This window comes from Grus americana, chromosome 5 (assembly GCF_028858705.1).
Source record: "Grus americana isolate bGruAme1 chromosome 5, bGruAme1.mat, whole genome shotgun sequence".
NCBI classification, from domain to species: Eukaryota; Metazoa; Chordata; class Aves; order Gruiformes; family Gruidae; genus Grus; species Grus americana.
The window spans coordinates 5,648,242-5,659,779 of record NC_072856.1 but is presented as its reverse complement, the minus strand read 5'-3'; the positions used below and the strand labels follow the sequence as shown (position 1 = coordinate 5,659,779).

General features: G+C 35.3%; 1 protein-coding gene across 1 annotated transcript in view; it reads right to left on the bottom strand.

Moving 5' to 3' along the window:
• Positions 1-217: 217 nt before the first annotated feature.
• The window catches only part of SLC17A6 (solute carrier family 17 member 6), a 33,727-nt gene continuing 22,406 nt past the window's right edge, over positions 218-11,538 (bottom strand). Inside the window, exons 5-12 of the mRNA XM_054828458.1 lie at positions 10,477-10,564; positions 10,289-10,375; positions 9,220-9,362; positions 7,042-7,191; positions 5,092-5,224; positions 4,281-4,391; positions 2,706-2,833; positions 218-2,344 (exon numbers count right to left, since the gene is read on the bottom strand). Coding sequence (XP_054684433.1) covers positions 2,012-2,344; positions 2,706-2,833; positions 4,281-4,391; positions 5,092-5,224; positions 7,042-7,191; positions 9,220-9,362; positions 10,289-10,375; positions 10,477-10,564 — 1,173 coding nt within the window. The 3' untranslated portion in view covers positions 218-2,011. The remainder of the gene's footprint in view (positions 2,345-2,705; positions 2,834-4,280; positions 4,392-5,091; positions 5,225-7,041; positions 7,192-9,219; positions 9,363-10,288; positions 10,376-10,476; positions 10,565-11,538) is intronic.

Genomic DNA, 11,538 nt, shown 5'->3' with positions numbered 1-11,538 from the left:
ACTGCAAGCTAGAGCTAGGTGCCTCTCCCACCACACATCTGTGCATGGTCGCAGGAGAGAGTAGACAATGTAGAACATTAGGTATTCAGCATAGCTCCCAGCTGGGACTTCAGATAATATATCCATGTCAACAGCAGAATTTGTTCTGCAGTGACTATAATTTTAGTCATCTATATTAAAGTGCATCTAAAAGAATGACAAGAAACTACAATGGTCCTTTTTTATATAAAAGGATAAATAGAGCATTTTATTAACACTTTTTGCAGCAACAAAAGTGACACAGTCCACATCTTTTTCATTAAACACAGCAAAAGCTATGGTCACATTTTACATCACTTTGAGGCACAAAGCAAAATATTTTTCTCTTAAGGTCAAGGTATGATTTGCATTAAAAAAAAGGAGAAGAAACAATCCTCAAGTTGTATATTGCGGTAGCAGGGTTTCCAATCACTAGCACAATACAATGAACAGACCAAGAATCCAGAATGGATTATTACATACAATAATAATCATTTGATTGAATTAAGAAATGGATCATTGTTGTCATTTTAGAGTATTAAGAAGTGGTCTGGCGTTGCTAACTTCAGTTTGGTTCAGTTTGGTTTAATCCCAACAACCCCAAATACATACAACAATCTAAATGAAGGTTAATATATAGTCTAGAAGATTATGCACTTCATAATGCATTGCACTTATTGCTTGGTACACTAATGTTGCAGTCACTGTTGAGTTATGCTAAAAAGACAAGCGTGATGCTTGTTGGCTTCTTTCAACCCAACACTAGTTATTTGCCACTTTGGTTTATTGTGAGTTTATATGTTACTCATATTCAGTGTCCATTATTATTAGTTTTAATCGAAAGACAAATACATTTTTTATTTCAGGGATTTCTAAAATAGCAACATTTTCTATAATTACAGTATCTTCAATAAACTTATATCTATGTATACAACTGTGGCACGATGTGTAAAAATATGAAAGCTATTAAGGGAAGAATAAGGGTTAAATTATTCTCTGTTTCTTCTTTTGGCTTCAAAATATTCTGCAAAACAAATACATCCTTTTTTATAGGGCTACTTACTCATAGTAAATTTCTCTTTGGAATTTTGTAAAAGACTATATCTTTTTCTAGGTTATTTTGGTTTTTTTCTCTCTCTCTAAAGACACCAGTACAAAGTTGGAATATACTGCAAAGAAAAGAATAATAAAGCTTGTTTTTTGATAAAGGGATTTGACAGTCTGCATGAAAAGTCAGGCTTAACATTTTATATTGTTTTTATATTAGTTGATAAATGCAGGGAAGAACAAGACAATGCCTATAATTTCATAAGGTTCTGTAAAGAATAGAAATAAGAATTTGTGCCCAAACATTCAGTATAAAACTCCTAAATAAGTCCTTTATTCATCACAGAGTAGCCTGCAGCATGTAATCACGATAAACATACAATATGCCCTATTTTTTCTTTAGGCTTGATACAATTACCATTAAGGGAACCGGATCAATCCTCTGTAAATGCCTAGGACGCAACCTTTCTTGTTTAAGAAAGCTCTTGTCTTAGACTAAACACACAATTCCTACATTGCACTGAGTAAACGTGTGTATTTAACACAATCTCTTTCAATACAGTGTAACAAATATATAAGTGCATTTTAATTATCAAGTAATTTTGGCTTTCTAAAAAGAGCATTAGATGTGCCAACTTGGTTGCTTAGTTGTGCTTTAAACCTTAGTTATGAGTTTTAGCTCTTGTATACTGTAAGTATCTAATTGCCTCTATAGTTTTGACCAGTAAACCCTTAAAACTCTAATGTTAATAGAACAAATATAACCTAATGAAAGTGATGAAATGTCACAACTCATACAGATTGCACTTTAATGATTTTTTTTTACAGTAAGACCTTCCTGTTTGATATGTGTTTACATGTTTATACCACATTTTATTCCTGTGTGCAAACAATCACAATGAATTTAATCACAAACACTACAAAATATACCCAATATTTAGGTTTGTTATGAATAATCTCCTTCCTTGTAGTTGTATGAGTCTTGTACTTCCTCTTGTACAAATTCCTCTTTTTTCTCCCAACCATTAGGCCAGCCACCGTTGACCTGGGTTGTAGCACCATAAGACTTGGTGGTACCATAATTTACATAATTCTGAGTAATGTCCCCTGTCTCTTCAGCAAGTTCATCTTCGTGAATAAAGCCACACTTCTCTTCACTTGTCTGTTCAGGGTCTGCCCAAGGTTGTTTCTCTCCTGAAGCAAATATGCCATAGAAGATAACACCTCCGTAATGAACTAAAGCAGCAATGAGGAAGACATACTGCCACTCTTCACGTGTCTGTAAAGAAGACATTTGCTAAATCAGACCAGTGCATAGACTTAGCTAACTCTCCTGAGCTGAAAGATTTAAATTAGGGATCGAGGCTGTGATAGTCAGCACAACTAAAACATTTAAGCGTTGAGTTTCCAATTATTTGTATCCATCTTCCTTTGAAAAATCACTATTCATTAGCCTACAAAAGCATTGACCTAGTGAGCATATTGTGAAGCACGCTTCAAATTTGCAAGTTCCTGGATGCTATCCCCTTGAGGTCCCAGACTCTAATACAGATATCCTGGCAAGTTGTACTATGGAAAGGTCTTTTTCTTGAAACTCATAGCATTAAACTGGAAGATTTGAAAACTGTATTGCCGTTTACCTTGTTCTTTGTCATCGCTCCAACAATTATAGGGCAAACCATTCCAGACAAGGTCCCGACTCCATTAGAAATCCCCATTAAGATGCTGGCATACCTCGGGGCAATGTCTAAGTGGTTGACATTGAATCCTGCAATACAAATGTCAGCAAACTTTCGTAGCAAAAGCAGAACATTATTTCAGTTCTGAAAAGTAGTGCTATCACTTGACAATTTTACTATGACATATTTGGGCAGTTTAATTGCATTTGTTTTTCTCGAAACGGCTTACAATGGTGAAATATTCTTAGAGAGACTCTGGGTTTTCATTTTCTTTTAAAAATATATTATAAAAGCATACCAAATATATTTTCTTCCCAAAATTGCAGTTTTAAAAAATATCCCAGTAGTGACTGTGTGGAGTAGAGAACTCAGAAGATATTTAGGCAAGGAGAAAGTCATAGTTTTGCAGTATCATTCACGACCTTTTCATGCTGTAAATAACATGTCATTTCTTTTTCCAGCTTGTACCACTTTCCTTCCCTATATTCCATATTATTCTTTTTGTCACACAGACCGGCAGAAGGGAGTTCCCTGCTGTTATGAGTGATAATATGGAGTAAAAAGAGACTATCTATAAGTGATGTATTAATTATTTTTATAAATATTTGTTTATTCTGTTGCATTTCCAACAGCTTCATTCTGTTCGAATTTGTGCGGTAACTAAATAACCTTAGAAAAAGCACATCCTTCCCTGAAGTGACAGAACTCATTGTCCCCAAAATAAGCACTTAAGTAAGTGAAAGCAGAAACCAAACCTTTGGATATGGCAAGATAATAGAAGGGAAAACGTGAGCAATATGATACAGATAACTGTTAGCGAAAGTACAGTACACTTTTCACGTTGTACGAAGCAAGCGTGATACCTTGCAGAATACGTGGGATTAAGGACAGGTTTGATTAAGGAGAGTTTAGATGTCTGGCACAAAAGAAAAGAGAGCCTGTTTTAGACATAAGGAACCAGCATGGGAGAGGATACTAAGATCACAGTGGGAAAACAAGGGAAGGCCAGGTGACTTGTGTTTGGGAAAGGCAAAGGGGTGATATATCAGCAGGAAAGGGGAAGAGCTGAATTTTAAATCAGAAAAAAATTGCTAGTGATTAGGCCCCATAGTAACAAAAAATGCAACACTAACAAAGCTTTAACTAATATACAGTGGAAAAAAATAGTAAAAGACCTGTATTTAAACAAAGATGTGTAAATTTAGGTATCATTGTATAATATAAGTCCACTTGTGTTATACGTTTTATTTCAAGAAAAATCTATGATGTACATTGGTATCTCACTGAAAAGAAAATCCAATTTGCTGCAATGAATATGGAAAAGATTGAAGTATTTGAACAAAAATAATCTAACATAAAAGATGTCGTGCTGATTGTACTGTATATTTATGATCATTACATTCCTGTGTAAAGATCATAAATAATGTCATTTGGAATTCTGAGTTTGTTTAAATTATTGTCAGTGAATAAAAAACAAATGAGATATTCTACCTCTTCAGATAAAATAATTTACTAAAACCTGTAATATAATCTTACCAGATATGGCGAATCCACTAAAGCCTACTGCAAGCACTAAGAATGAAATAGCCACTCCTTTACTGTGAGAATATCCCACCACGAGAAGAAGAGTCGCTTCCATACCAAAACCTGGGGAAATCATAAAGAAAATCAGGCATCAGATTTCATTCTCTCAAATAGTGCCGACCTTAGGATATGGTAATATTTCATAGGAAGACAGAGGCAAAACACTACCTCAGAGTGGAATATAATCAGGTATTTCTTTCATCCCTAAACAACATATGTTCTTGCTATCTCAAATAATATTTATTTTATTCTTTGTATGCTAATTTATTGTTACTTCCTGTCAATTTTATGATGAAAAGAAATACTTGTGATTTGGTTAGGTTGTTTCAGCCAATCCTAATGGGAATATACACTCAACCTGCTTATGAATTTTGCAGCCCTTATCACAGCCGGGATCCAGCTTGTGTGACTTTAACCTCTCAGAGGTCAGAACGTAATCTCAGGTAGTTGTCAGGGCTCTCTCAGTGCAGAGGGTGTTTAGATGAGGAGCTAAGATTCAGTAAGTAGTTTAGGGCAGGCAAATCACCCCCCAGAAGCTCATCTGGTTTTTAACAGTCTGAATGCTCTTTTAAATCTATATTGAAACTCGGAATAAGTACAACTGTGTTTACTTTTATTTAGTAACCACATTTGTAATACACAAAAAATGCGCAAAGTATTGCTTCGTAAGTACATAAACCCATGCAGTTTGTTTACTGTATACAGCATACTATAGGGACATTGAACCTGTACAAGAAGCTTTTAATACGTTAGGAAGACTTACCTCCACAGTTCATTATCTTTCTCACAGTAGTGGTTGAAAGAATCTGCCTGCTTCTTAAAAAGTCGGCAATTTGTCCCCCAATAGGGACAATAATTGTCATCACTAAATGCGGCACAGCAGATAAGATACCCACCTAAAATAATCATTAGAATTAGCAGAGTATAAACCATAAGAAAATATTAATTCTTCATTTTCTGAAGCATTCAGCAACCATTTGTTTCTCTTCAATTTCAGGCTATGTGCTAAAACTAAAAATCTTAACCTGGTTTATTAAAAGAACAAAACTGGTGATCTTAAGTTGTTGTTATATTATATGAAGGACAGGTAGAGTTTTTAAGAACCTCCGATGTGGTGACGCTTTTTGTTTACAGATTGTTTTCACAGTTTATGTTTAAGCTAATGGCTTTTTCCCCCTGACTTACAACCCTTCTGCCCTTTCTTTTCAGAAAATTCATGATCAAATGTGTTGAACTGAATAGCTACATTTCTATTGGTGATGTGTTAGGTGTAGCATTGACCAGCAAACTAACATGTCTAGAGAGATTCCCTATGGATCATCCTCACATGCCCAATGGCCATTTGCCTTTGATTTCTGACCATCCCTCAAGCTTCAAATTTCACGTGGGCAAAAGATATGTCTGAGAAACTGTACGTAGTGCAAGATAACATGCTAAATATCCATTGACAATATTCAAAATGCTATACATACTGGCAAAGTAAGCCATAATAATTTTGTGATGGCTGTTCCAAGATATAATAATATATTTGAAGACCATTCCTTCAAAGCAGGATAGGGTATCTGTGAGCGTGGCACGAACTGCCACCTGCTATCTCCTGTCAGCATAACTGCCTCGCAGATAGTTTGGTTTAGTACACATGGCATTTTGTTCTAATAGGGAATTCTGATTATTGTGTATATCTGAAAAGGTGCTTAAGCACAAGGGTTTTTGCAGAATTCCTGTCTGAGCAGTGTGTCAGCTGGCCTGGTGTCCAACATGACTTCCCTCAGCGTGCAGAGTAGACAGACTCCATGAGAACAAAAAGAAAACAAGGTTTCTCTTCAATTCAAGTGAAATTGTGTATTTCACTGCAGTTTATATATGTGACAACTATGTTGTGACAGCTAGCGTCATGTTAATAGATGTTTCTCCCAATAAGCCAGATATTAGCTATGAGGTAACTATGGTACCACAGTTACTGCTTTGAGGTGTTCCTGACTAAATAATGACTATTGATTTATGAGCATCCATATCCACAGCAGGTGACAAGTGACTTTGCTGTCACTGTTTACAAAGCTCCGTGTTTCTTTGAATACACTCTCAGAAAAATCTCCTAGAACAAAATGATCAGATTAATTCTACAGGATGCAACCATTCTTACTGCATGAGTAACAGATGATGTTTCAAGCATAGCAAAGCTTCTTAAAATAACTCCAGCTAAAGATGGAAGCCCATCTTTAAATCCAGGATGGCATTACATAATTTTGACAATACTCCATAATATGGCAACACTTTGGAAGCTACTCATCTAATTGTCACTTAAACCACAATTTCGGGTGACAATACCTCGTGGAACAATTATCAAAAGAATACAGGTCTCTCAAAAGCACAAGCCCCCAGGGACAGAAGTGTAATGGGTCTCTCAATACCTTTCTAATACTATGCATGATCTGGTTTCAAGCACTTAACTGAAGGTCTTTTTGCAGCATGGCCCCAAGAAGATCATCACTAAATCTCATCCTGCCTTCACCTTCCCCTATCCAACCCTTCATCATTCTTGTTACTTCACTTACGTGTGCTGGTCAAGGGAACAGTAACTGGGAGGGACAAGATTTAAGACTTGTAAACCCATGATAAAGATGCAGAACACTTTTCTCCTCCTAATGAATACCACAAATGTAGCTCTGATATTTACTTAGCTAAGATAAAAGCTTTACATTTTTTTACATACCTTGCTTATTTCAAATCCAAAGACTTCCTCAAAGTAAGCAGGCTGACTAATAAGCAGCAAGTAAAAAGTCCAGCTTCTACAGAAGTTTGCAACAATTATTGCATAGACTGGCATAGATGTAAAAAATTTTCTCCATGGAGTTTTATATTTCTGAAACATAGAAAGGGGGATCCAGTCACCATTTTGACCATTATCATTTTTACCTATACTCCAGCAAGCTCATATATGTACAGTTTTACATATCTGAATTCCAATGACTTCAGTTATCATAAAGTACATGCATCCACATTTGGATGATCAAAATTTAATTTAAAAACGTAAGCAAGTAAAAATTACTACAAAATGCACAAGTGGACAAACTCAGTGATACTTAGCTGTGTCACAACACTCATGTACAAGTGCCATTATCTCAATCATGTAAACATGAATATACTAAATCCAAAATAATAATGTGTTTTTAAAAGACAATGTTGCTGCATCAAAGGCAGCAGTCAGATTTTACACTGTAAGTGCACTATTTCATCCAGATTTATTTTAAGCATGTATTTTAGCATTTAAGTCCTAATCCCAGCATTCTGAATAATCAAGCCTCAGCTGAAACTGCTTAGTCAATATATATGTTGTTTGTTTTATTGTATTTTTAAAATGAATTGCATAATGGAGGGGGAAAAAAAAAAAAAGACAGATGGATAGAACTACAATCCTGCTGAGTCCCAGCACCTCTCTGTGAGCCCAGGGTTCTGCCCATCTGTGTTGATCCAAATACAGGATCCAGACCGAGAAGAGTGTTTGAAAATCGCTTCAGCAAGGTTTCAGGCTGAATTTGGTCTACCGCTGATTTGAATACTGGCTCTTCTTCAAAGAAAGCCAGCCCAGAGATAGATATATGCAATACCTTGTATACACATTAAATTACACTTAAGTGAGAGCTAAGGATTGTGTGACTTAATTAATGAGAAGCCAGATAGAAAAGATACCTTGATACTATGCGAAGAAACTAATCACTTCCAAAAAATGTTTAATTGAAAAGCAACAATAAAAAATAGACACAAAATATCCAGCCCAAGTTAGAATTCTATGGCCATCCTTTGAAATATCTCATTTCACCTAAGGTTTTCAACAGCAGTTACAGGTATAAGAAACCATGAACACTGCTGAATACTGTTAAGTATCAACCGAGACACTCGCCAAGAACACCTAAAAATGTCAGCTATCAAAGAAATGACTCTACAATATTTTCAATTCTCTGTTTAATCTGGATCAAAGTTTCTTCACTAAGAGAGAAATGGTTTATTCCTGACTTCAATCAAGAACCAATGTTCTGACCAATTAGAAAACATCATGAAGAGTGGTAGCGAGAGTCTACTGGGAATGGATGGTGTACAAATGTGAGCAGAAGTGAGGCTTAAGAACCAAAATTTTTTTACTTTCTTGAGTTAGTAAGCATAGTGATAGTTTCTTTAAAGCTTTTCAATAGTTAGAGGAATAAAAAAAAATATTATTTAGCATGATAGGATTATTAAATAGCTAGAAAATTCTCTGCTGGTTTTTAGGAGTTCTTGAGAACTAATCCAATACAGAACTAAGTCAGGAGAGCCTTGATAGCACGTTTCCAGCAAAGTTACCACAATAATGGGGAACATTCCTATGGCTCTCCTAGCATGCTCTATTGCAACTTGCAGTCTGTCTTGCAAATGAAACCTAGAATAGTCAGGATTTGCTTTTTTTCTGATGTTCTGAGGACCTCAAGAGACACTGAGTAGAGCTGTTCCTCCAGTGTACTTTTAGGAAGAGGAAAACCTTCCAGAAGGGGTTATATAGGAAGGAAATGAACCACTTGAACTCAAGGTACTATGAAAGTCTCAATAAAACTGCAATTTCAAATGAATCGGTAGGGGTTTTTTATATACTTTGGAGTAGGAAAAAAGGCATAAATTCCATGAGTGATCTGCTAGAAGAACTGGAACCTCTATTCTCTTCTTGCAGAAGCAATATCCACCCAGAAATTCATCAGTAGATTTCAGATATCCCCACCCCCCAAAGAAATTCAAATGTTTGAAGTATGCTTTTCTATCTTAAAGAAGAAGGGTATTTGATGGGTATTTTGTTGTTTCTATTCATTTTTGGGGGAGTTTATTACTATCTCATAGGAAACAAGTTTGTGAGTAGTATTCTTACTTCCATTGCACCTAGAAGGTTGGCACTCTCTCCAATGCTTTCTTCTATGTATCTCCTTTCTTCATCTGTGATCGTAGGATGCTTTGCAGGGCTCTCGTATGAAACCAAAAGCCAAAACATATACCAGACTATACCAAAGCTCCCTTTGGAATGGAAAGAAAGACTTTAAAAAGAAGTGCACAGTAAAGCAGCAAACAAGGAAAAAAATCTGTGAATAATCATTACAAATTTAAATGTCAATTGTTGCTACTGCTTCCCTATTGAGTCATTCTAACAGAGAGTTGGATCCTGTAAATAACATTTTTTGCAAAATACATGCCGAACTGGAACTCAGTGAAGTCTTCGTTTCATTTACAGAATTATTTAACTGTAAGTGAATATTCACTCATATTTTAACATCAATTTGTACAACAAAATGCCATGAAATGGCTTCCATTTCATTTCACCAGACTATAAATGAAGTTCCATTCTGCTTTAAGCCACTGTTGTTTGATTACTGCACTAAATTTTTTACTTGCAAAATACCAGATTGTGGCATTGTTTTCAACATAACAATGCGCTTCCTGAGTAGTTTACTAAATTTCTATAAGATTTCCCTCTAAGTCACATCAAGTTTACACTGCAGAATGAACTCCTTTGGGACATTTTTTTCCATCAGTGTAAGTTAAGGTAGCACAACTAGAGTGAATGAAGTTATGTAAGCCTTCAGATAAAAATCAGGACATCTTAGGGCATGTACTCTAAACTTACAGTTGTATAAATGGAAGAGCGACGTTACATGATCTGAGATTCTATAGATCTGCATAGCAGTTTGCACTACTTGTACTAGAAGCGATGAAGGTTTCACAATGAACTAGCTTCTCTTCTTATTTAATAATGTTGCTTTCCTACTCTCTCCTTTAAATTCTATTCTTTCATTGTCCTTTTCTCTACACTGTATTTTTAGCTTTACAGACCCACTTTTTTTTTTTTTTTTTTTTTTTTGGCCTCTGAACAGTAGCTTTTACATTTATAGAAAGAGTAGAATAAGGCCAGACAATATTGGAGTGAGATGAGCAAAAATGCATACCATACACATAGAATACCGAAGACCACCCAGTATATTGCACTAGAATTCCAGCTAAAGGCATTGCAATAACAGCTCCTGCATAGGAACCTACAAAACAAGACATGTGTGGATGAAAAGGGAGAAAAATTCAGTCTCAAAATACTTATACGTTACAGATGGAAGAAAGACAAAAATAGAAAGTTACTTACCACAAAAGGAAGTGGTTGCTAACCTACTTCTTTCTAATGGGGGGGCCCACTTGCTCCAAATACCGTGGCAGGCAGGGTAGGTGACCCCCTGGAGAATGGGTGTGCCACAAGTTAGCTGCTCAATATCAATCACTCAGTTCATTGTCTTTGCATCTCTTTTTTTTTTTTTTTTTTTAAGTGCTACAAACAAGAAGTTGAGAATGCTTTGCATTTTACAGTGAAGTCTGAGCACAGCCATAGAAAAACTTCAATTTCTATTAAAGTTGAAATGGGTTTTGTATATTACTCCAAATCATTAAAGAGGCCTTATGAAACAGATATAAACCGTAATTGTTTCCTTTTGGTCCCCCTCTCCCTTCCAGGAAAAAATTGTGAAGAATTAAAAAGAAAGAATGTCAATGTACAAGTACCAGAGTCAATGGAAGGATGAAAACACAGACCCTGTGGAGTCTTTCTAATGCTGGGCTCATTTCTCCAACCCTCAGTTTTGGTGGCCTTCTAACATTTTTTGATCTAACATTTAAAGTATAATTTAGGAAATACAGATTACTCTTCCACTGCTCTAAAACTAGAAAATAAGATCAATGAGAGCTTAAAAATATAATGTTAAGAGAGAAGTTTTTCGGTACCTTTGTCTTTAATGAACCTTCTTGAGCACTTAAAGCAAATAATTGGCTGATATCAGTTGGTTTGATTTCAAAGCAGTTATTTTTAGGTCTTTCTTCAAAACCAGCCTTTAACTTAATCATAGGAAGACTACACAGAAATCATGGCATCTTGCAGTGCTGACATTTTAGAAAATTTAATATGAAATATAGATTCATTTTTTCACAAAATTCATGCTTTAAATTTATTATGAGGTATGCATAGTTATACAGAGTCTCTTTTAACTTAATGTTTTGTTTCCTATGCAAGAAGTAGAAAAAATTAGTAACTTTTGGCAAATGTTGAGATTATCATAAATGTTGAGATTATCAGTCTCACTGTACAAAAAAGGTTGTAAAATACATTCTTCTATTTTGAAAGAAGATCCTATAACTAATTTAATGTTCATTTCAGTCT